Here is a 26,146-nt window from a genome sequence, read left to right on the forward strand (position 1 = left end):
GGACTGGAAGAAAAGTAAAGTGCAAATGATGTTATATAGCACTATTATAGCAGGGTGCCTTAAGAAGCCCAAAGAAAGAACAATTTTGTTCTTTCTGGAGAATATAAGAAAAGCTGACATTTAAGTTGAATCCTGATGAATTACTCTAATCAGTAATGGCGTAAGAGAATACAAGGTTTATAATCTAGAACTAGTTATTAGCAAACTTCTAAATGAAGCTTACATTTTCTATACTGAATTCTGATCCATTCTCTGCCTAATTGTGATATAGAGGGTCCTTTCATTTTTCAGTTCTATCCTTCAGTTTTCGTACCCTCTTGGATCCGAGAACTTGACTGGAATACTTCTGAGACTCCACTAATGGATGATTAGTGATTACACGGTAACATGATCACTTCAGTGAGAAAGCATCTTTGCTTAAATTTAGCTGATTGGCTTCTAGTTGTGGGATGGGTCAATTTCCTAAATCTGGATAATGTCATAAACAACATGTGCTACTAATCAGAAGGCTGCTGAATAGATTATCTCTTCCCTTTTTTGTTGTCTTAATTGAAGATCCAGCTTAAGACTTACCTTCCTTATAGCCCAGTATTCTTTCTTTCCTTTTGTATATAATCATCGAACTGTGTCTTCTCTTTTGTTTTACTAACAGTACGAGGTTGTGTATGGAATATTTTATTTATACTTCTTTTTCCCTATTATATAGATTTCTTAAGGATGAAGGATGTTTAATAATTTGACATGATCCTCACCAATGCTGCTGGATTTTGGGGGCGGGGGGAGGTGTTTTATCTTTGCGAAGCCTAATTATTTTGCTCCACCATGCTCTGTTTAGTCTTACTAAAATGTCAGTATCTTTTGGAGGGTTTTTTCCTTTGTTTTTGTGGGCAGCGGAATGGGCTGAATGGGAGATAGGTATTAAGGAGGGCACTTGCTGTGACAAGCACCAGGTGCCATATGTAAGTGATGAATCACAAAATCCTACACGTGAAACCAACATTATGCTGTATGTTACCTAAATTGTATTTAAATAAAAACTTGGATTAAGTAGAAAGAATAATCAAGAAAAAAAGTGCCCCATGACAGCAATACCACTAGTGCGTGTATATATATATATATATATTTTTTTTTTTAAAGATTTTATTTATTTGACAGAGATCACAAGTAGGCAGAGAGGCAGGCAGAGAGAGAGGGGGAAGCAGGCTCCCCGCTGAGCAGAGAGCCCGATGTGGGGCTCGATCCTAGGACTCTGAGATCATGACCTGAACCGAAGGCAGAGGCTTAACCCACTGAGCCACCCAGGTGCCCCGCGTATATATTTTTAGTTTTATATTGTGTTCTATTTTTATGTTCTTAATTCTGAAAATATATAGTGATTTTTAAAAAGTTATCTATTTAAAGATTTTATTTATTTGACAGCATGTGCATGCATGAGCAGGGTGGAGGGGCAGAGGGAGAGGAGGAAGGAAAGAAGCAGACTCCCTGCATCAGGGAGCCTTTGTGGGGTTGGATCTGGGACCCTGGGATCATAATGCTTAACTAACTGAGCCACCCAGGCGCCCTTTGGGAGAAAGTTTTAAAAAGTCCTCTGTTTTTGGAAATACAGGCTTCGAGTTCTGGAATGAAGTCATAGGAGTAAAAAGCACAGCATAGAGAATATAGTCACTGATATTATTGTAGCAGTGATGTGTGATGACAGATGGTAGCTACGCTTGTGAGCATAGCATAATGTATTAATTACTGTGTCGTATACCCGAAACCAATGTAATGTTGGGTGTCAACTATACTAAAAAAAATTTGGAAAAACAAAAAGCTCTCCATCAAATTTTTATCTAGTAAGTTTAGTGTTCTTTGATGAATTGATGATTCTTGCCTTGATTTTGAGATGACGTGTTCATGGGACTATTTATTGCCAATATAAAACTGTAAGGATTTCCAGACTAAGGGTGCTAGAATTTTTTTCAATCTGTGAGTTATTTTATTCTTAATATTCTAGATAAAAATCACCTTAAACATCAAATGCAATTCTTTCAGAGATAAGGATAAAAGAGATGCCCTGCCCAGTTCTCAACTAGCAAAATTAGGACTAGAATTCTTTAATATAATTCGGCTGTTCTTATGAAACTTGGGTGGCCTCTGGTGGTCAAAATAATATCTTCTGTTTTTAAAGATGTCTTTGAAGGGAGTTTGGCTTATTAATGGTGATAATTTTTTTATATTGAGAGTTTTATTTATATATATAATGAAGGGTTATTTTTTCTCCATTGGTTGGTTTATACAGACACAAATCCTTATGTCTGTATTTTTCCCCCCCTCCTGCAGGAGATTGTTGAAAACTTTAAATTTGATTCCTGAAAGGACTCAAGTAAGTAGTATAGTAGTTATTCTTATGTGTTTTTTATGGGAAGCCAGTAATTTTAATATTGTAGTATTTACATCTAGTTAAGAAACTATATAGTATTTCCTTAGAACTCTTGTAGTTTTTATTTTTCATTAATTAGTCATATTTTTACTTGTTTTCCTTTAGTTCATTAATTTGTATTCCTAATTTTTGCCATCACTTGAGACACTGAGCTTATTCTTTTTTTAACGTTTTACTTATTTAAGTAATCTGTACACGCCACATGGTGCTCAAACTCAAAACCCTGAGATCAAGAGTCACATGCTTCTCCCACTGAGCCATCCAGGTGTCCTGACGCATTATGCTTATTGAATGATTTCCAGGACTTTTAAGTATAGTTACTTATTTTTGTTATAGATAATAGGTATAGAACATTATGCAGTGAAAATATTCACTTTCCTATACCCAGCCACCCAGTTCTCCCCAGTGGCAGGCACTATTACATTCTCTTGTTTCTACTCCCAGAAGTAGTCTGTGCGTATGGATATGTATTCATACCCTATCTTTTTATTTTTCCAAAGTGGCAGCATATCCAACATATTAATCTACCCCCTTTTTTTTTTTTTTCAGCTTAGCAGTGTATCTTGGCATTCCTTCTGTATTATGTGTGGGGTTACTTTTCTTTGAAATGGCTTCATAATTTTCCTTTATATGAATGTATAGCATTTTATTTAATCTGTACCCTTCTGACCAACATTTTAGGTTGCTTTCAATCTGTGCTATGTACCTGTTCAAGTATACAGAGAAGTAGAATTTCCAGGTCAAAGCATATGTGCATTTAACATTTAATAGATATTGCCCATTTTTCCCCTGTCTGTACCACATTACACTCTTTTCATTAATATGTGAGAGCGTTGCTTTATTTTAGTCAGAACAGTTTTATTTTTGTGGAGTTTTGGTTGAAAATGAATACTCGATTCTAGTTTTAGTTTTCATCTTCATTTTTATTTTATTTTTTTTAGATTTATTTATTTATTTATTTATTTATTTGACAGATAGAGATCACAAGTAGGCAGAGAGGCAGGCACAGAGAGAGGAGGAAGCAGGCTCTCTGCTGAGCAGAGAGCCCGACGCGGGGCTCGATCCCAGGACCCTGAGATCATGACCTGAGCCGAAGGCAGAGGCTTAACTCACTGAGCCACCCAGGCGCCCCTCATCTTCCTTATTTTGAAGAAAGTTGAGCGTCTTTTCAAAGGATTGAGTCATTGTATTTCCTTTTTTTGTAAACTGTCTTCATATCACTTGTCCATTTTTCTTTTGGGTTCTTTATTTTTCCCTGTGATTTGATTTCAGTTGGTTGCTGTTATTTCTCTCTATTGTTTCTCAAGCAGGATAAAATTTGACTTGTTCTTTAGACTCAATGAAACTTTTGGTGGGTTCAGTAAAGGTAGTATAGGAGGAGTAATTTTGATAATTTCTTTTTTTTCAAGCTTCCATGAATTCTTGTATTTAAAAGATTGGTTACTCTGAAATCACATTCTCTCTCTCTCTCTTTTTTTTTCTTTTTAAAGGTTTTACTTATTTGAGAGCAAGAGAGAGCATGTGGGGTGGGGGGAGGGCAGAGGGAGAGGGAGGACCCAGGACTTTGAAATTAGGACCTGAGCTGAAGGCAGGTGGTTAACCAAGTGAGCCACCCAGGCGCCCCTGAAATAACATTCTTGATGATGTCTGATTATGGACTTGGAATTGCAGTTGATTTATGTATAATGTTAAAAGCTAATTTGTAACTTAAATTAAGATTTTTCTAGGCATCTTTGAGTTGGTTCATTTTATTGCACTATTTGTATTAGAAAATATTGTAGGTTTGTTTTTACAGAGAAAATTAAGATTGTACTGTGGATAGTGTCAAAAAATATTGCCCTCATCATCCAGCCTTTGTTTTTTTCTGGCCTAAACCGTTAGAATTCTGTCCTGCCAAAATGGGATGTCATCTTTCCCATCAACACTCCCCTCACCCCATTAGTATTATTACATCATAAAGAGCTACCAAAAATCTTTTGATATGTATCTTCTCTGAGAAATTTTCCTTCTCCACAAATTCGGGACTATGTGTCTGGACTTGTTGCCCTATTTTCTATGTACTACAAAGGTCCTGACTTAGTACAGGTCCCATTTTTTACTTCTCACTTGTGATTATCCTTCTGTGTATCACTTATGGTTCATAGTTCTTGGGTCAGAACCTGGTTCACTTTCTCCTGGTTCTGTTCTCTTAACCATTTCTCATCTACTCTGGTGGTTGTTGAGCTGCTGCCTGTGGACTGCCTGCCTGTTTTTGTAAATACAGTGTTTTTGGAACATGGCCACACCCCTACATTTATATGTATTGCTTATGGCTGCTTTCATATTATAACACTAGAATCAGGTGGTTGTGACAGAGACCTGTGACCTGCAAGGCTGAAAATATTAGTCCGGTCCTTTATAAAAAAGTTTACCAACCCCTGATCTACTGTGTTGCCATTTCATATAGATGACCTTAAGGCTATTTCCTGCACTCTCTGCTCATCATCTCTTGTTTGTCTTGCTTACCTTGTTTTTTGCCTGTTCACATGTTGTTTTCATATGGACCCCGTAATGCATTGCATCAGCCCTCCATCCAGAACACGTCAGCTCTCAAAGTAGGAAGCCTCTCTCTGTATCCCAAACATGAAAAATGCTGTCAGAACTTTTATTTTAATTTCAAATTTTATGAGAATGTCTTTGCATTGAAATAAATTTATAGCATTAAAAGCAAATACTGAGTGTGATTTATTTCAGGGTTTGTTGAGTGTGCTTTTATAGGATTGTTTAACATTTTTTGATTAAAACTATTTCATTGAACACATAGAAGAGATAAAGCTGTAGGAATGCAGCAAAACTAGACACTAGTGTTACAGAAACCATCCACCAGGAAATAGCAGCATTGCTGAGCATTGAAAATTATTCATGCAGATGCATCTTCTCTAATTTTTACTGTAAGAATGAAAAAATATTTGTGGTCTTATGGATTTTTTAAAAAAGATTTTATTTATTTATTTGACACAAAGACAGAGATCACAAGTAGGCAGACAGGCAGGCAGGGAGGAGGGGGAAGCAGGCTCCCCGCTGAGCAGAGAGCCTGATGCGGGGGCTCGATCCCAGGACCCTGAGATCATGACCTGAACCGAAGCAGAGGCTTAACTCACTGAGCCACCCAGGCACCTTTCTTATGGATCTTTTTACCACAGTTGTTGGGAACAAGCTCTTTGAAGCTTTAAATAGCCTTTGAAACGGAACACGGGGCTTTCTGTTACATTTTTTTAAAAAGAACATTTCCGAATTGTTTGGAAAAATAATTGCCTTACTCATTCTTTCTTCCTTTTGGTCACTTACATTTTATTTAAGTCTCTTTGGAAAATAATCGTTGGCATGTAAATATTTACTCTTTTAAAAATCTTCTCTCTTGCTCTCTAATAACATAACACCCATAAATCTTTGGTTTCTTTTTGTTTAGTGGCTTACAGAAGAGATGAAATGTGGTCTGAGGGACGATATGACTATGAAAGACTTCCAAGAGAACGAGTACCTCCCCGAAGTCATCCCAGTGTAAGTTACTACTGATGTAGAATAATTCAAAACCTGGTGTCTAAGTGAATTTGTTATACCAAAGCTAGGTCTAGTAAAATTTTTAATAGATAAAAATTGACCAGTCTGGGTTGAAATATAGATTAAGCTTATATTTTAAAAGTTAAAAGTTTGAAAATGCAACATTTTATTTATGTAGATAATCTATATTTCTTATTTCTTATTTAAATTTCTAAAATGGAGGGTTTTTATATTGAATTGAATTTGTGAAGAAAATTTGAGGTTATATAAAGATGGACTGTCCGGTAATGAAGGAGTATTTGAGCACCTGCTCCTACTATTGGCTGTCACCTATTTTTCTGTATTTCTAAAAATGTTTGCAAATTGGATATATGAAATTATGAAGTAGGGGCAGGCAGGTAGCTTTTAGTATACTGTCCTACTAATTGTCTCTTTGTTGCTTTGGGAATTGGAAATTTTTAATTAGGCCTTTTCTCGAAGAGCTTGCTATTGTGCTTGTTATTGTATTCCCAGCACCATCTCGTATGTGGCACATAGTAGGAGTTCAGTGTTTATTGAGTGAATATATACACTCTCTCTGCAAAATCCTCTGCAGAGACCTAAGGGAAAGTTTGGGAAGGGTCAAGAAACTGTCAATCTTAAACTTTACACAGGCCCATTCTAAGCACCGGGGGGTTTGGGTTGTGTTGATACTATGTGGCTATATTATGGATTCATCATATGCCATCAAAGGATACAAATTCTTGTTTATATGTTAGTTTTTTGTTTTGTTTTGTTTTGTTTTCTTCACTTATGTATTCTGAGTAAGTCCTACAGATGGGTGATAACACTTTTAGCATTGTCATTTAGCCCAGGTTACAGCTTAGGCTGGGGTTGATCTAAAATGATGAAAGATGGGCTTTTTGGTTTTTGGCTCAGAGGAGGCAAGGGTGCAACTGTCTTTAGTAGTCTCGAATTCAGGTTCATCCTGACACCAGCTACCTCTACCATGCCGCCTAAGTTCAAGATCCCAACCCCAATTAGATCAAAGTCATGTACCTGGGGTGCACTGATGGGGAAGTTGGTGCTATGTCTGCCCTGGCCCCCAAGATTGGCCTCTTGAGTCTTTCTCCAGCAGAGGTTGGTGATGACCTCGCCAAGGCAACTGATGATTGGAAGGGTCTGAGGATTACAATGAAACTGACCATCCAGAGCAGACAGGCCCAGACTTAAGTGGTATTTCCTGCCTCTGCCCTGATGGTCAAAGCCCTCAAGGAACCGCCAAGATACTGAAGAAAAACATTAAGCACAGTGGAAATATCACTTTTTTTTTTTTAAAGATTTTATTTATTTATTTGTCAGAGAGAGAGAGGGAGAGAGAGCGAGCACAGGCAGACAGAATGGCAGGCAGAAGCAGAGGGAGAAGCAGGCTCCCTGACGAGCAAGGAGCCCGACGTGGGACTCGATCCCAGGACGCTGGGATCATGACCTGAGCCGAAGGCAGCTGCTTAACCAACTGAGCCACCCAGGCGTCCCTGGAAATATCACTTTTGATGAGATTGTCAACATTGCCCGATAGATATGTCACTGATCTTTAGCCAGAGAATTCTCTAGAACCATTAAGGAGATCCTGGGGATGGCCCAGTCTGCGGGCTGCAGTGTTGATGGCCACCATACTCATGACATCATAGATGACATCAATAGTGGTGCAGTGGAATGCCCAGCTAGTTAAGAACTACAAAGGAAAATATTTCAACAAAGGATCATTTGATGACCAAAAAAAAAAAAAAAAGATAAAAGATGGAGGAAAGAAAGAGGCCTACCATATTTCAGAACGAGTAGACTTGTTACTATATGTCATTTCTTTCCAAGTTTTATTTATAGATTGTATATTTATTATCGTCTATGGTTTCTAATTAAACTTTGAGTTAAATTCTTTCCCGTTCGATAAAATTATAGTTTATCTAGGAAAACAAAACAAGGTGATAAACATATTGTGGAAGTAATGAGGAGGTAGGAAAAGGGATGATTTTAGAAAAAATAATTCTTGGGACCCCTACCTTTCTAAGGATATATCCTATTATGAATTTGTATTTCAAGAATACTTAAAATTTTCTGTGTGGTTACGCCACTAACTGGAATATATAGTTGGATTTGTTTTAGTTTGTTTTCAATTTTGGGGAATTGCCTTTTTTTTTTTTTTTTCCTAATTAGGTTTTTTTTCCCCTTAATGTAACACGTGATTCCAAATTATAAGATACATTTAGACAGGGGATGACTTTTAAGTGGTAACTTACTGTAATTACATGCTTAACTAGTTCCTGCTTACTGTAAGTGAGGGGTTTTTCATATAAATCTCTTAATCTTCAAAACAATTCTGAGTGTTGAATGGTACAACATTTATAGAACTCAGTAAAATGTTGTTGAAGCCATAAAATGTAAGCAGGGATTTAATACAGAAATAGAATTTCAGACAACAGTGGGAAGTATTCATGATCAAATCATGGGAAAAGTTATATATTACACCATTTATTACACCATTCTGCATTATTTATGCATGCTGGCTTGTATTCTAGAACACACTGCAGTGGAAGGTGATTCAGAGAGTTAAGACTGGAGGCAGAGGGACCTGTCAGGAGGCTGTCAGCTATTTCTAGGCAGGGGGAGTGGTTTAAACAAGCTGGGGAGGAGTGAGTTTTAAGATGGGGATAATTGGCTTATCAGTGTCCTAAGGACAGAAGAAGGGCCCTTCAGATCTCTAGGTCATTGTGTGAGAATGGATTTGAGAAAGTTCATATTAATAGCCTTTGTTTTCTCTGAAGGGGTAGCAAGATCATCTGCTGAAAGTACAGGAGGTAGAGGGTGATTTGAGGCCAGCCTTGAATTGTGAGTAGCTATTGTTGGTATCTCCTCACCAGAGATGTTTAAAAAGACTGTGGCTGAGGGGCAGTGAGCTTTGCGCTGTAATATTATAGGGGTACCAGTCTTCAGGAATGTGTGCTTTATTACCTAAGTAGCCCAATTTTGGAGTGGAGAAGGCAAGTTGTTGTATTGATTTAAGATTGCATGATGAATGGTGGACTCAGGAAGATAAAGATATTGAAAGTTCTGACTCAGAGAGTTACTGAGGTAATATGTTATGTGTTATGGGGTGATTCAGGAAGGAGATAAAGCTGTGAGAGGGACAGTGGATTGAAAGAAATGAGGAGTTGAGGGACAGTAAAGGGTCAGTGAAGCTGAAGACCAGCGTGTGGTAGAAAGATAGGCAATTGGTATTTCGAAGTGTAGAGTTTCCAAGAGAGTACAGTTCTGGGTGATTTCAAGTCCAGCAGATGGGGGTAGGAATAGAGGGTGGGTGAAGGTTACTGGAGTTGAGATCAGGAAAACTTGGAAGCTCGATTTGGATCAGTGATTTAGATTAGAGACTCTCAGTCCTCGCTGGACTTTGAAATCACCCAGAGAGTTCTTAAATATCAATGTCTGGGCCCCATCCAGAAAATTAAGTCCTAATATTTGCAGCTAGGATCGAAACATCAGTGTTGTATAAAAGTTAACAGGTAACTTATGCAGTTAAGAAATGCAGATGACCCTGAAGAAGAAGAAAAAAAAAAAAGAAATGCAGATGAACACTGAAGTTGCTGATGATGACAGGAGTTGAGGTAAAATGACAGGTGATGGAAGTTATCAGTGGACGAGGCTATTGTAGTAAAATCTAAACAAACCCACACATTTTCATTTTTATATAATTTATGTGGTTATAAATGTGGAATAGAGGCTCCTTTATAAAGTAATTTCATCAGCAGGAAGCAGATAGTTACATTTTATACCACAAGTGCATTTAAAATCATAGTGGAAGTACTCAGCTATCTCTAAGTTCTCAAAGGTGAATCTGACTTCTCTAAATTCTCTGGCTACTTAGTTCCTCCTATTTGGGGAGGTACCTAGATTGCCTTTCTTCTGAGAGCACAGAATCTGCCCAGACCTTGTGCAGCTTTATTGCTCTCCTTTTGAAGAAACAATTTTAATTCTAGTGATTGGTCCCTTCCTCCTCCCAATAAGCCTTTTTTAGTTGATAAATCCTTCTCTATTCCCACATCCCCTTCCCCAAGACTTGCTGTTATGGTGAACGTGGCCTTTTTTTTTTTGGTTAGAAATTTAAAGCCTTCCCCTCCCCTCAATTATGCGCCTTTGATGGCTCTTGGAAGTTACCTCTTTGCCTTCTATGTTACACCTCCATTTTAGTTTTAGTAAAATAAAGCAAATTTTCTTAAACTTTTTGGTGCCATGGATCCTTTTAACAGTCTGGTGAAGCCTATGGATCCCTTTTAGAGTAGGGGTTTTAAAACTACAAAATACACAGAATTAAAGAAGACCACTTATATTTGAATTATCAAACTATTAAAAAACAAATTTGTAATATAGTAATATGTACTTCTTTAGTAGGTCATTAAGTACTAAGAGCTAATGGTGGGAGTTTCATTACTGTATTTTCAAAGTAATGAGAGTAAATGGTATTTTGAGATAATGCAACAGCTATAACATGATATGAAAATATCTATGATTTCTGTTAGTGATGAAGCCACAGATACTTCTGTTGTTATTCTGTTGTTTGTTGCTGTATTTGGGTGAAAAAAGTAATTTTATATTCACATCTGATTTCAAGGACCTGCTGAATCCTTGGGCTAGAAAATTGTTAATGACACTAGAACTAGAAATATAAATTAGTAAAGTTATAATTCCTGAATTTGGAGCTAATAAAAATATAATTTCTTTAATATTTAAAAAACATTTAATAGCTAAACAGAGATCATCTAATGTTATTTTAAAAACCATATTGGTATATCATATTGACTTGTACAAGATTCTCATAAGCAGCATTATTCATTATAGCTCCAAGCTGGCAACAATCCAAATGTTTAACAGTAGAGTAGATAAATTAATTGTGCAATTTACACAGCAATTAGAATGAATGGACCTGAATGGACCATTGCAAAAGCAACGACATGTATGAACCTCACGGACATCAGACTAAAAAAAAGAAGCCAAATATAAGAGTATATCCTGTATTTCCTGCATTATTATATAAAGTTTCAGAATAAGCAAAACTCACCAGGAAAGCAGTTACTTTTAGGAGAGATGAGTATTGACTGGGAGAGAGCACAGGAAGGCTTTTGCCATACTAGGGATCAGTTTTTTGATCTGGTGGTAGTTATAGAGTGTAATTATCTTGCAAAAATTAATCCAGGAGTCATTTATGATTTTTAGACTTTTTGTATGTTTGTCATACTTCAATAAAAACTTAGTTTTAAAAAGGCAGATTATTTTTTTTTCTAAATATAAAACTAGTTAATCCTTTAAAAAGTAAGCACTTACTATCATTAGTGCCTGTGATAGAGGAAGGTAATGCTCTATTTTGTATATTTGGATTCTGTTCTCTAACAGAAAAGCAATTTTACTGCATTTCTTTTTTTTTCTTATTGCTCCCATTTACTCACTAATATTCAACTATTAACATTTTATGAAAACTTTCTTTATCATGTATTTATCCATTTATCTGTCCTTCATCCATCTACTTAATCCATCTGGTTTTTGGATGTATTTCAAAGTAAACTGGACAGGTCTGCTTTTCACTAACTCTGTAGGTATACATATCATAAAAGTGCCGTGTTTTTTTTTTTTTTTACATCTTTTTCAAATGCAAAAATTACACACATGTAATACAAAGTCTTAAGTGTTCATCTGCCGAGTTTTGATTTAGTAATGTTCCTTTATGTAGAGCTGCCCTAGGAGGTGTTTTACCTTCTTGGTTGACAGAATTGCAAGAATTTAACTTCCTTCTTGTTGTTACTTCCAGAGAGGAATGATGAGTTCTTGGCTATATTCTGTAACAATATGTCCTGATTTTCTGGTGCAGTTTCAATTTCAGATATTTGACTCATTATTCCCCAGAGCCATTGAAATGCAAAACCACCAGTATTTCTTTGAAAATTCAGTGAGTGAATTCAATGAGTAAGTGCTATTATAGAAATGCATGTCACAAAATATGAGGTAGCAGAAGAAGAGAACCTCAGGACTTTTGAAAGCAAAAGTCCACCAGCCTGTGTAGTAAAATTTTTTAGTTACGTGTGGTTTGTGTGGTACCTTTCTAACAAAAAGCATGTGATGCCAAAAGTAGCATAAAATTGATGTAGTGAAGCAGAATATGTTATGTATGTAGTGCCTACTATGTGCCAAGTGCTGTTCCAGGTGCTGGGAATAGAGCAGTGAGTTAAGACCAAGGTTTCTGTGCCAGTGAAGCTTGCATTCATACTGAGTTGATTGTTTCAGGGAGGAATGGGATTAACTCTTTACATTTGCTATCATACTTAGTTACTTTGCTGGTAGGTTAGTGTGTTTTAGTAGCTTTTGACTGATTATAAGGACAAAAATTAAAAGATATAAAAGTAGAAAAAAAATAAAATGAACTCCCCATGGACGAATCATCCAAGTGGCAATTATCAACTCATGGTTCATCTTTTGTTTATGACTCCCCCAGTTTCTTTTCTCCCAGATGATGATGATGATTATTATTATTATTTTAAGATTTTATTTATTTATTTGACAGAGATCACAAGTAAGCAGAGAGGCAGGCAGAGAGAGAGAGAGAGAGGAGGAAGCAGACTCCCCACTGAGCAGAGAGCCCAATGCAGGGCTTGATCGCAGGACCCTGGGATCATGACCTGAGCCGAAGGCAGAGCCACCCAGGCACCCCTCTCCCAGATTATTTTGAAGTAAATCCAAGATACTCTATTTCAAGTACAAATAACTATTTCAGTATGTGTCTCTAAATGATAAGGATGCTTAAGAGGAGGTGGAGGTGTTTAAATGTTTAAATTTTTCCTTTAAATAAAATGTTTTCGTGTTAGAGTTTGTGCCAAGTATATTTTAATGACATTGGAAAAGAAATGTTTTTAAAGAAACGTGCTAATCCTCATAATTTGCCCCCAGTTAGTAAAGAGACTAAATATTAGTGTGGAAAATTTGGCATTTAAATATCGAATGAAACAAAACTTGGTGCTATTATTTACTGAAATGAAAGTATTTCTCATTAGAATTTATAGCAAATTAAGAAATAATTGCCTTTTGTAACAAAACATGTTGACCATTTCAGATCTAAAAATTGCAAAACTAATTTGATATGTATCTTAACCTGATCAGATATCCATTAGCACAAGCAAACTGTGAGCACTCCTTATTTCAGAAACCCAGAGGGCCTAATGGTAGGAATTGTTTCACCCCTGAGATAGTGACCTATGAGAAAGTGTAAATTTCATTGACCTATACTCAAAAAAGTATTTAAATCTATATGCAAGATTTTGCTTCCTATATTCTGCCAGAATAGATCAATGATTAAGTAAAATAGGCCTAAAAATTTTTTTTAATGAGTTATATATTACTTTTTTATTTTGGTCTGACCCATCACAACATTAATACTAATTTTGGAGGAGCAGATCTGATAGATTTGATGCATATTTTTGGAAATTCTAGTAATAGCCATGGAAAATTGATAAATGGTATAATATGTAACGGTTGTATTGATATAGTCTGATCTTAAAGGGATACTATACATATTTTTTGTAATGAATGGAAGCAATGAAAATTGATTTCATTGAGGTGAATTCAAATTTTATGTCCCAAACTCAAGATTTGAAATATCTGCATTTTAAATAATAGAAATGTTTTGATTCTATGGAGTTCATTTTTAAATTAATTGAAAATGATCCTGTTATCTTTAAAAATCTTTTAAGATATTCTTCAGAAGTCATAATTTTTATTTTGGTTTGCCTATAATAGTGCCATTGTTTTCCAAGGTATTTCTAAAATGAAGGCTCTGAACATTTCAGTACCTGAAGCCTTGTGTCCTTCTGTTAGCATTTAGAAAGGAAAATTACATGTTTATAGCTCAATGTAAATTTGTATGAGAATTCATTCAAACACTGAATGAATGTTTCCAATTGGGTCTGGCATTGCAGGTAATATAAAATACTGTTTGAACTTTCTTTATAAATAAAACTTTAGGAAAAAATTCTGAAATCTTTGCCTCCCATCATGGATTTTATTGGAAAGAAAAATCCTTGAAGGTATACCTGGATAAGATAGGAACTTTCTAATAATATCGTCTTGCTTTATCACAGACTCCTATAGTCATCTTCATTTCCTTAAATCTTTTCATGTAACTAGGGAGTTTTAAGAATAGTTGCCTATAGAGGTGAGATGGTATAAGGTGCTTATATTTGAACATTCTCAAAACAAAGGAAATGTCAGTTTGATCTTCATTGCCAGATACAGAACTGTAATTAAGAGGGTTTGTTTTTTTTTTTTTTTTCTGTTGCTGATTAACAACTCTGGAATGATTGTTTTCATTTATTATTATTTTGAAAAAAAAAGTTTATTTAATCTATGACTAAATGTGATTTGAGTATTATTCTTTGAAAGTTTTACCATATGCATTTTATAGTCCTAAAATCACTTTGAACAAAGGAAAAGGTTGCTTTGTAATCTCTCTATTCATAGAAATGTTTAGACATGCACACTTACCCACTATCCCTCCAAATAAATATATACAAACAAGGATATTATAGAATGGAATTTTATGGTTTCTTGGAAATGGAGTAATCAGTGATTCTAATTTTATGAACAACAGATTTTGATTTAGAAAATGATATAAATTACAAAGATGCTAATTTTGGCTCAATGTTGAATTTTTTTAGAAGCTCAATATGTGCTTAGATTTAATTGAAATCTCTTGAAAGAGAGTTTTTGCAAGACAGTCAATGGGTTCATTTGTCTGTTATATTTTATGTGAACATATAACATATGTGTTACAATTTAATATCTCACATACTAAAGAAGTGTTCTTATGTTCCCATAAGAAAAAATTAATAGATCCTTTTAGCTCTCAAATAGATATAACCATTGATTTTATTTTTTCTCAGCACAGTAACAAATTTCCTGCCTATTGGGAAATTTGAATAGGACACAGTAATTTAATATTTGAATAGTTGTAGTTATTAATGCTAAGAAGTAATTTAAGGAAATAGACACTTTGAGGAATTGTGTTTCACCTAGACTTGAAAAAGGTAATCCAAACAGCAAACATTTTGAGTACTTAGTATGGCCTACACATTGTACTAAATGTTTTACAATCTGTTTTTCATTTAGTCTTCACAGCAAGTCCTTGAGGTAGGTATTAGTATTAGTCTGTTGTACAAATAATGAAACCGAGAATAAAGATGGTATAGCAATGCCCTGAATGTTGGACTTTATTTTTTTATTTTGTCAAATTAGTTAACTTAAATTGGTCATGTCTTACATTTTGATAGCTTTCTAATTTCTTTCACATATATTTCATCTGATATAGGTAGAAAGACCGTGAATGGTCAAGCCCAGGTTATTTACAAATACATGTTACGTAGCTCTCTAGTTTTTACTGTTGGTAACCATCTTTTTGTTCAGTTATTTCACAGCAGCTGCTAACCCAGAGAGGTGTTGTTCTCCCTCCTTCCAATTTCCCAACTCCCACAAGAAAGTCCATGTAGTTGCTAAAACTTTAAAACATTAATAACATACTACTATGAAAATAGTTCACATTTTATATTAGGCTTTATTTTGCTTCCGGAGCTGTGAAGTCAAGGGCTCTCTTCTCTTCTGGAGAAATAGCAGAATGTTTCCTCTTGATGGTCCTAGCTCAGTATACCTCCCTGTTTGCTGTTCCTTATGTGTGAAGATTTTGTATTTCTTCAAAACCGTATACTTCAAACACAGTAGACTAAAGATGTGTGCTATCTTAAATGGTTTTGTTTCTAAAATTCTTAGGCAATTAGGATTAGAGCTACTGTAACATTCTTTCTGTAGTTTATTTTTTATTAAAACAATAACGTACTTTTTCTTTTATTATTTATGATTGGTTTTTAGCATTGCTGCTTGTTATTTTAAACACCTGGCTTTCTTCATTGAACAATTTTATTTTCTTTAATCCATGTGAAAACCTTGCTATTAGTTATATTCATGTTATTTCATTAATGCATTTTTGTTTGTTTATACATTTACTCTGTTTGATTAAGGATAAGAACTCCTGTACTTTTTAAAAACCTTTCCAAAACCAAATAGAGAAATTAGTGATTTTTATATATTTCTTTTTGTCTGTTTTAGGATGGCTACCATAGAGTAGTTAATATTGTGCCAAAGAAACCACCACTGCTAGACAGACCTGGTGAAGGAAACTACAGTAGATATTACAGTCATGTTGATTACCAAGAATATGACGAGGGCCGCAGTTTTTCTCATGATCGAAGAAGTGGTCCACCTCACAGAGGAGTATGTAAATTTCCCCCGTGTACTAATTGTTATTTTTTATAAGTTTAAAAATCATGTAATTTTTGAAATTTATGTGACTGGCCATGAAGGCAGTTGAATAAACACTTCCTGCTTGATGCTCTGTTGAGTTGCCTGCTAGAGCTGTCAAATGGGAACTGGTAGTGGAGAATCTTGGGACAAAGTAGGTAAGCCACTCTGGGTAGCTCTATCTAAGTGACATTAATTCCAGCTAGCCTGTATTTTTATCCTCTGGATTGGCAAGAATTTACAGAAGCAGATAAAGATAATTTACTTTGCCTTGGTACTCAGTGAGTGATAAGCAGGTGGTTACCATCTCTTACTGGATGTATCCACTTATAATTACTTTGATTATTTTCATCATGATGAGATGCTGTGGGTGAGGTTGGGTTACAGTTGAGCTTCTGTGTCATTTTTGTTATCCTTCTTAAAGTCTACTTAGTAACTCAGATTAGAAAGCTCTCAAAACACTGCCTGTCCTATATATAATAAGCACTTTTTAAATGTTAGTTTCTATTATTACCATTGATGTTGCTATTGTATTTTGTTTCTCTTGATCATCTTTAATAATCTAGAAGTATGTATTTAATGTTGCAGTAAGCTGTCATTGAACTTGATTGCAACTATTCCTTGATGCAGTTCCTTTGACTTAGCTTGTGTGTTTACATCACTCTTATAGACCGTTTTCCTACGTTTTCTCCTTTCCCCTTCCCTACTATATAATTTTGCAATTAGTGGTACATATTCAAACATTGTTTATGTTAAAATTTCACCTCACTTTGGCTGTTGGAATTATTTTCCATACTTGACCCTCGAAGAAATGGAGGTAAGGTGATTTACCCAGGGTTGGGTATGTATGGAAGTCCAGTTCTCTTACTACTGCATTATGGTGAGCCTTAACAATTCTAAAGTAATAATGAGACTATTCAGTGTTTTCTTGTCATTTTAAAGTTTGGGGTACATAGCTTCCTTCTCCTAGAGTGAATTTTTGTTTTGTTCAATTTTTAAATGTCATGCCTTTCCTTTAGGAAGAGGGATTTGGTGTTGAAAAGTAAATATTATACATTATCTGTATTCTAGAAATACTGGATTTTGCCTTTGGAGCCATTATTCCAGGTAGTCTGAGGAAGAAAAAATTTGGCCTTCACATAAAGTTGGTATCCCTCTTAGTAAAATCAAATGTGGCCATTTGATATAGATAGGGAATTTGGGATTCACTGAACCAATTTGTGTTTGAATCCTCGTGAATATGATTTTTTCCCTAAAATGTAGCGTAATAGTGCCTCAACATTAGTTTTTTGTTACAAATTGCCTTTATCATACTTTATACAACATTTTCCCTTTATATTCTCTTTAAACAAAAATAAGTCTGTTGGAGATCTTTAGGATTCTTGTGACACTAATTTATCTTGAGTTCAGTTATATAAAGTAAATACTTATTTGATCTAATATTGTAGAGCTTTTGAGTTTTTTCTTCTGTTTGTTTAGATTTACTGTTGGGAAGGAAAATGATGAATACATTACTCTTGTGTTAGAATATATGATGCTGGGGTACCTGGGTGGCTCAGTGGGTTAAAGCCTCTGCCTTCAGCTCAGGTCATGATCCCAGGGTCCTGGGATCGAGCCCCACGTCGGGTTCTCTGCTCAGCGGGGAATGTGCTTCCTCGTCTCTCTCTGCCTGCCTCTCTGCCTATTTGTGATCTCTGTCTCTCAAATAAATAAATAAATAAATAAATGAATAAATAAATCTTAAAAAAAAAATAGGATGCTAAAGAGGAAGATGAAAACAGTATTTATTTTAGCTGAATTAATATTTATAAATAATTAACTTTATATTCTATATGTAATTTTAAAGCATTTGGGCATGATCTACTATTTTTTTAAATGTATTTTTTCTGTTTTAGAGGACAAAATATGCTTTTTAAAATTAATTTTAGACTTAGTGCCACATCTTGCTCTAATATAGCTTATTGGTAGGTGATAACTTCTTTTTTTTTAATTTTTATTTTTTAATTTTTTAAGATTTATTTATTTAACAGAGAGAGACAGAGAGGGAACACAAGCAGGGGGAGCTGGAGTGGGAGAAGCAGGCTTCCCGCTGAGCAGGGAGCCCGATGTGGGGCTTGATCCCAGGACCCCGGGATCATGACCCCAGCCGAAGGCAGGCACCCAATGACTGAGCCATCCAGGCGCCCCAGGTGATAGCTTCTTATGATATTGTTTCCAATCATAGATTTTGATAAGAATCAAGATGAGAAAAAAAACTTGAACAAGAAAAGTGATAAAGTAAATTCATTGGGCTTGAATTTGAAAATTGGTGGGAGAACTTGACAGAAAGAAAATAAAATGAAAGGTTGAGAAATGTATGCTTGATTAAATTTAAATTGAGCCTCTGTTCTTATAAGCGTCCTGAACTGTTGTGGTGTTGGCATGTCTTTGGCAATAAGGCTGTTAGGGCCCCAAAGAAATACCATAAGCATTTTCATAGAGCTAAATGGTACCACAGGTTACTGGTCTACTAAATTACTTGTTGAAATGGATGACTTGCTATATCTTTTTCCCCCCTTTTTATGCCTTTGAAGCTCAGAGAGATTTAAAAAGGTGTCTTTGTCCTCATATTATTTTGGTCTTAGAGACGTTTCTAGTAGTACTATTAGATATATCCTGCTTGACTAAAATAATGTAAACAAATATCTAAATAACTTTTTTTATTTTACAGGATGAATCTGGCTATAGGTGGACGAGAGATGATCATTCTGCAAGTCGACAGCCTGAGTACAGGTAAAATGATGAACATAGTACCATAACTACTTTGATACTTGATTCACTGAGATGTCTGCTGTTGAAATCTAATCTCAAGGCTTATAGATAAAATATTTTTTATTAGGATTTATAATTCTGAGAGCAACAAACATATTCTTGTGACTGTAATATAATAGCACTGATAGCTTTCTGTGTTGGCATTTTGAAAACTGATAATAAAAAAAAATGTTTGAACTATTGGTATATTCTCATCAAATTAGGTATTAAATTATTCCTAATGTGTAATATGGATTATAAGGTATCTGCTTAATTAGAATGTTAAGGACTTTTTTTCCCCCTCCAGAATATTTGAGTCCTTAGAGAGTGTCTCTTATTAATATATTTTGGAAGAACTTTAGTCATTGTTAGCCTTGGTTACTTGTAGAGGCATCTGATAGAATAGTTAGGAAAAAAAACACAGATGGACAGATTTAATCAAGTTTGTTTTATTTTTATTTTTTAGGTTATTTATTTATTAGAGTATACGCTAGGTGGGAGGGGCAGAGGGAGAGGGAGAAGCAGACTCCTCACTGAGCAAGAAGCCGGACGTGGGGCTTGATCCCAGAATCTTGGGATCATGACTTGAGCCACCCAGGTACCCCTCAAGTTTGTTGGATTTTTTTTTTTAAGATTTTATTTATTGGGGCGCCTGGGTGGCTTAGTGGGTTAAAGCCTTGCCTTTGGCTCAGATCATGATCCCAGCATCCTGGGATCGAGCCCCACATCAGGCTCTGCTCAGCAGGGAGCCTGCTTCCCCCCCCCCGCCCCCCCGCCTGCCTCTCTGCCTACTTGTGATCTCTGTCTGTCAAATAAATAAATACAATCTTAAAAAAAAAAAAAAGATTTTGTTTATTATTCGACAGCGAGAGACACAGCGAGAGAGGGAACACAGAGGGAGTGGGAGAGGGAGAAGCAGGCCTCCCAACAAGCAGGGAGCCTGCTGCAGGGCTCGATCCCAGGACCCTGGGATCAAGACCTGAGCCGAAGGCCGATGCTTCATGACTGAGCCACCCAGGTGCCCCTTGTTTGATTTTTTTAATGACTTCACAAAGCAAGTAGTAGAAGTTATAAAAGGAGCTTTTTAAAGATCTCCTATGGGGGTGCCTAGATGGTTCAGTTGGTTAAGGATCTGACTCTTGATTTTGGTTCAGGTCATGATCTCAGGGTTGTGAGATCCAGCCTCTGGAGAATTGGGCTCTATGCTTGGTGGGGAGTCTGCTTGGGATTTTTTCTTCCTCTCCCTCTGTCCCTCCCCCCCTCAAAAAAGAAATAAATCTTTAAAAAAAGATCTCTTATAACTCTCTCTGTAGACAAGAGAAAGTAGTGCTACAACTCTCTGGGTGCCAGAAGTAGACAACAGGATTGAGTGGGTCAGAGCAAGGTAGTTTATTACACACAGCACCTTAGTCATCAGGGGTATCAGCATGGTAGTGCTGGTTCCCTGCCCCCAAGTCCCATAGGGTGCTGTCATGGGCAGAGATGGTGGCTGTGTATACAGTGGGATGCACTGCAGCTGAGGAACACACTGTCAAGAGCTTGCTACTCATGGAGGACTACCTTTCCCAAAAGGAGTAATGGAGAAAATAGATGCTGAAAAATACTTGAATAAAATTTAATTTCTGTGTTAAACAGAACAGTTAAGTTTTAGACAGCTAGAAATAGATGAGAATTTCCTTTATCTTATAAATAGGGATTTACTATACTAAATGGTAGAGTTAGAAGCATTTGCCTTAGGGGCGCCTGGGTGGCTCAGTGGGTTAAAGCCTCTGCCTTCGGCTCAGGTCATGATCTCAGGGTTCTGGGATCGAGCCCCGCATCAGGCTCTCTGCTCAGCAGGGAACCTGCTTCCTCCTGCCTCTCTGCCTACTTGTGATCTCTGTCTGTCAAATAAATAAATTAAATCTTAATAAAAAAGAAGCATTTGTTTTAAAATTAGAACAAAGCAAAGATGCCTGTTATTACTGCTTCTATTCATCATGGTAATGGAGGTCTCAGTCTCCACAGTAAGACAAGAAAAATGAAGTTGTAAGGGTTAGAATGAAAGAAAGTTACTTACAGATGATAAATTATGTAGAAGATCCAATAGAGTCTATAGACTATTAGAACTGTTAGGAAATTAGCAAAGTTTAGTATAACGAAATCAGCTATTAGCACAAGTTAGAAAATGTAATGTAAAAATATTTTCTATAACATAAAAACTGTAAGGAGTAATGGGAATAAATCCAACAAAAGTGTGTGAGACCTATGTAGATGAAATTGCAAGTCATTTCTAAGGGACATTTGAAAAGACCCGAGTAAAAGGAGCAACATATATGTGACATTCTTGGCTGGGATGAGACAGTATCATAAAGATATCAGTTCTAAAATTCAGATGTTCATTCAGTTCGGTTCCAGTCTAAATTCTAGGATTTTTCTCCATGGAAGTTGGTAAGCTGTTTCTAAATTTACTTTGAAAGAGTAAAGGACCAAATGTCAAAAGTAGCATTGAAAAAGATATGAAGGCTCGATATACTATCAAAACTTACATTACAAGCTATAGTAATGTAAACAGTGAAACAGGATAGGGAGTCTAGAAACAAACCTAAATATACCCAGGAGTTTGGGATACAGCAATAGTGGCACTACAAATAAAATGGGGAAAGAATGAACTTTTCAGTTAATAGTGTTGGGAGAAATGGCCATCCATTTGAGGGGGGAAAAAGTGAAATAGAAAGCCTGGTGTATCAAAGCCTGGTATGTCAAAGTATCTGGTATAATAAAGACCTAAATGTGAAAAGCGGAAGTGTAAGAAAAACTCTTGATTAGATTAACCAGTGGTTTATATTCACTCCAAAGAAACAGTTTTCAGGTTGATTTGAGGTGATTTCAGTTTTTATGTTATTTATTTATTTATTTATTTTTTTAAGAGTTTTATTTATTTATTTGACAGACAGAGATCATAAGTAGGCAGAGAGGCAGGCAGAGAGAGAGGAGGAAGAAGGCTCCCTGCTGAACAGAGAGCCCGATGTGGGGCTTGATCCCAGGACCCTGAGATCATGACCTGAGCCGAAGGCAGAAGCTTTAACCCACTGAGCCACCCAGGTGCCCCTGATTTCAGTTTTTAAAATAATAGTTGGTTTCTATCTTTAATTCTCCCTTCCTGTCTTTTTTTTTTTTTTTAAGCATTTTATTATTTTCCTGTGTGTGTGTATAATTTTACATAAATGAAATAAAATCACATATGGGACTCCCCATTTCCAACAGTCATGTTAACAGCTGGGAGTTATTTTTTTATTTATATTTAATTTGGGGTATTTCTTGTTAATGAGATCACATTATACATATTCTTCTGTAAGTTGCTTTTCTCATTCAGTGCTCGTGGAAATCCCTCCAGGTTATTTGGTTTAACTTTTATTTGAATCCTTTTTCTTTTTTTTTTAATAAAGATTTTTATTTATTTATTTGACAGACAGAGATTACAAGTAGGCAGAGAGGCAGGCAGAGAGAGAGAGGAGGAAACAGGCTCCCCTCAGAGCAGAGTGCCCAATGTGGGGCTTGATCCCAGGACCCTGGGATCATGACCTGAGCTGAAGGCAGAGGCTTTAATTTAACCCACTGAGCCACCCAGGCACCCCTATTTGAATCCTTTTAACGGCTAAGTTACATTGCACCATGTGGGTATACCAAATAATTTAGCTGTTCACATATTGATGAATATTCACTCTGTTTCTGGTACAAAACAGTGTTGTAATAAATCGGAGTATATGATGTCATTATAAAACAGTACTTAAGTTTCTATGAGATAGATTGCCAAAGTGGAATTTCTGGGTCACAGGACATATATATTTTACTTTTTTTTTTTTAAATTTTAATTTTTTTTAAAAAGATTTTATTTATTTGAGAGAGAATGAGTGAGAGAGAGCATGAGTGAGGAGAAGGTCAGGGGGAGAAGCAGACTCCCCAAGGAGCTGGGAGCCCGATGCGGGACTCGATCCTGGAAGTCCAGGATCATGACCTGAGCCCAAGGCAGTCTCTCAACCAACTGAGCCACCCAGGCGCCCTATATTTTACTTTTTAATCGATGTTTTTCAGTTTGTCTTCTAAAAGGCTTGCAACATCTATTTCAATATTTGAAAAAAAAAAATCTAACATTTTAATTTTTGACATTTATTTTTCTTTCCATCTTATTTATGAGTATAAGTAGAGTTTTAAAATTTCTTTTAAAAATTGTTATAACTGTATTCCATTGATTCTTATAGATACAATTTTTTATTTTTTAAATCTTTTTAAAGTAGCTCCATGCCCAGTGTGGAGCCCACCATGGGGTTCAAACTTATAACCCTGAGGTCAAGAGTCAGATGCTCAACCAACTGAACCACCCAGGCACCCCTGATAGACAGCAATTTTATACTGATTCCAACATAGTATATTCTAGTTATTCTGTGATCAGAGAGTGTTGCCTGTACTCCTACTCTGTTGTTTGAAATTTTTTGGTATAGGAGTTCATTCTGTATGGTATATTCATTCATTTGATAAGTATTTATTGGGTGACTGGTATATACTAGCTATTCTTCTAGCCTCTGGGGATAAAAGTTCTGCTCTCATTAGCCTACATTTTAGTATGAATTATAGATAGTAAACAGATAAAAAATAAAAATTCATAAAAATGAATAAAAATGAAATGGTTGTAGTATAGAAGGGGTTCTTCCACATCTTCTGCACCTTCACTTGATGTCTGGGTGTCCTCAGTGACATTTCAGGTATGTCTATCATAGACTATCAAAGAAGCTAATGCTTTTCAAGGCTAGCATCTTTCTGGCTGTCTGTAGGTTGTTCCCTATTAGGTGGTCTCATTGAAGACTTTGTAAATAGAAAATAACTTTTTTTTTTTAAAGAATTTATTTATTTATTTGACAGAGAGAGAGAGCAAGAGAGGGAACACAAGCAGGGGAAGTGGGAGAGGCAGAAGCAGGCTTCCTGCTGAGCAGGGAGCCCAAAGTGGGGCTCTATCCCAGGACCCTGGGTTCATGATCTGAGCTGAAGCAGATGCTTAACGACTGAGCTGCCCAGGTGCCCCCAGCTGTTTGTTTTAGGGGGAAAAAATACTGCTGCGTTGTAAACCATGCAGAGAGTACTTGTGTATATTGGTGAGAAAATAAGGTTCTGAGTATTTAGGACCATACCAACTAGTGTTTTTATTTTTATTGAGGTGTACACGATAATTCTTTACATTGTAGAAATTATTAGACTATTTAAAACATTTGATACAGTTTTTAAGTTTATACAAAAGTTGTGAGAATAATTTAAAAAACCAGAGACCCCAGTAATGTTGCCCACAATGCCCCGATAATGTGTTTTATAGCAAAAAGATCTAATCTGAGTTCATAGGTCATATTTTTGTAGACTTCTTTAATCTGTAACAGTTCTTTAGTCTGTTTCTTGATTTCTATGGCTCAATGTTTTTGGCAAGATGGGCAGACATTTTGTAGACTGTTTCTTAATTTAGGTTTGTCTAATGTTTGTGATTAGAGTTCAGTTACGCATTTTTGCCAGGACACTTCCTGAAGTGATGCTGGATTCTTTTTATTGCATCCTGTTAGGTTGCATATGTTGATTTGTTCCCTTATTGGTTTTATTGACTTTTATCCCTGGATTAAGATGGGGTCTGCAAAATTTCTTCACTGTGAAGTAGGCCTCTTCACCTAATAGTGTTTTGTTCGGGAGATACTTTCAAACTATGCGAGTATGCCATTCTTCATCCCATTTCCATCCACTAGTTCTAGCATTCGTTGGTGTTTCTTGCCTGAATTATCAATATAATTGTTTGTAATGGTGATTTTGTAATTATACTCTTCTTTCTGTACTTATTATGCATACTGTTACCGGTTATCTGTTGTGAGAAATAGCTTTCTCTTCTCCACCCCCTTTAAGAAAAAAACAAACTTTGTTTATATCAGTATGAATTCCTATTTTCAATGTGTTATAAACTGTTGCTGTCATTATGGTGCTGAAATTTGGTCAGTGAGAATCCCTTGAAGTTAGCTTCTGTGTTTTTTCAAAAAATACTTAGTTGTAGAGGCATATGTATAATAGAAAATATGCCATTTTAACCATTTTTAAGTGCACAGTTCACTAGTGCTAATTACATTCACAATGTCAGGTAAGATGGTTACAGAAAAAAAACATTTTCAAAACTTTTTTTCATCATCCCAAACAGAAACTATACCTGTTAAGCAATAATTCCTTATGTTTCCTTACTCTCAGCCCAGGGAAACCACCATTCTACTTTTTGTCTTTAAAAATTTGCCTGTTCTTGGTGTTCATATAAGTGGAATCATGCTATACTTGTCCATTTGTGTTTGTCTTCTTTCACTTACCATGATGTTTTTAACCTGGTATAACAGAATGGCATTCCTTTTTATTGGTATATAATATTCCATTTTGTGTATTTACCACATTTTGTTTATCCATTTATCTTCTTGAATATTTGGGTTATTTATACCTTCTGGCTATAATAAATAATGCTGCTGGGAACATTGACAAGTAACTATCTATTTTGAGTCTCTGTTTTCAATTCTTTTGGGGGCATATCTAGGAGTAGAATTGCTGGGTCATATGGTAATTCTTTGTTTACCTTTTTGAGGAACCACCAAACTGTTATCTGTAGTGGCTGTACCATTTTGCATTCTCACCAGTGTACAAGATTCCCAGTTTCTTCACATACTTACCACTACTTGTTATATTCTTTTTATTATTGTGTGTATATGTGTATGTGGGGGCATTCTGTTAAGTGCTTTTAAAAATTAAAACCTAGATTACAATAATTTCAGGTTCTGTTATTTTGTTATATATTTGTTATTTATTTATGGATATATGTTATATATTTGTTATTCTGTTATTATGTATGTTATATATTTGTTACATATTTATGTAAACATATGTATAAATATAAGTTTTATATTTGTTATTTATTTGTTATTTTATTATTAGCTATTTTGTAAATATAATATTGCTATAGCAAGTTATAGCCTAAATGTTCACAGGCGCTAT

At 35.6% G+C, this 26,146-nt stretch overlaps 1 protein-coding gene and 1 pseudogene across 7 annotated transcripts in view; both read left to right on the top strand.

The window, feature by feature from the left end:
- The window catches only part of LOC111157922 (periphilin 1), a 155,913-nt gene that overhangs the window by 4,515 nt on the left and 125,252 nt on the right, over nucleotides 1–26,146 (top strand). For 5 of the 7 annotated variants that reach the window (XM_022519663.1, XM_022519658.1, XM_022519662.1 and 2 more), the window contains exons 2-4: nucleotides 5,871–5,962; nucleotides 16,133–16,297; nucleotides 19,035–19,096. In XM_022519663.1, the coding sequence (XP_022375371.1) occupies nucleotides 5,891–5,962; nucleotides 16,133–16,297; nucleotides 19,035–19,096 (299 nt within the window). In that variant the 5' untranslated portion in view covers nucleotides 5,871–5,890. The remainder of the gene's footprint in view (nucleotides 1–5,870; nucleotides 5,963–16,132; nucleotides 16,298–19,034; nucleotides 19,097–26,146) is intronic. The other 2 variants (XM_022519664.1, XM_022519666.1) reach the window with 1 other exon arrangement.
- Nucleotides 6,917–7,673, top strand: LOC111157924 (annotated as a pseudogene).

The sequence above is a fragment of the Enhydra lutris genome, unplaced genomic scaffold (assembly GCF_002288905.1).
Source record: "Enhydra lutris kenyoni isolate GAN:26980312 unplaced genomic scaffold, ASM228890v2 scaffoldscaffold56, whole genome shotgun sequence".
NCBI lineage: Eukaryota > Metazoa > Chordata > Mammalia > Carnivora > Mustelidae > Enhydra > Enhydra lutris.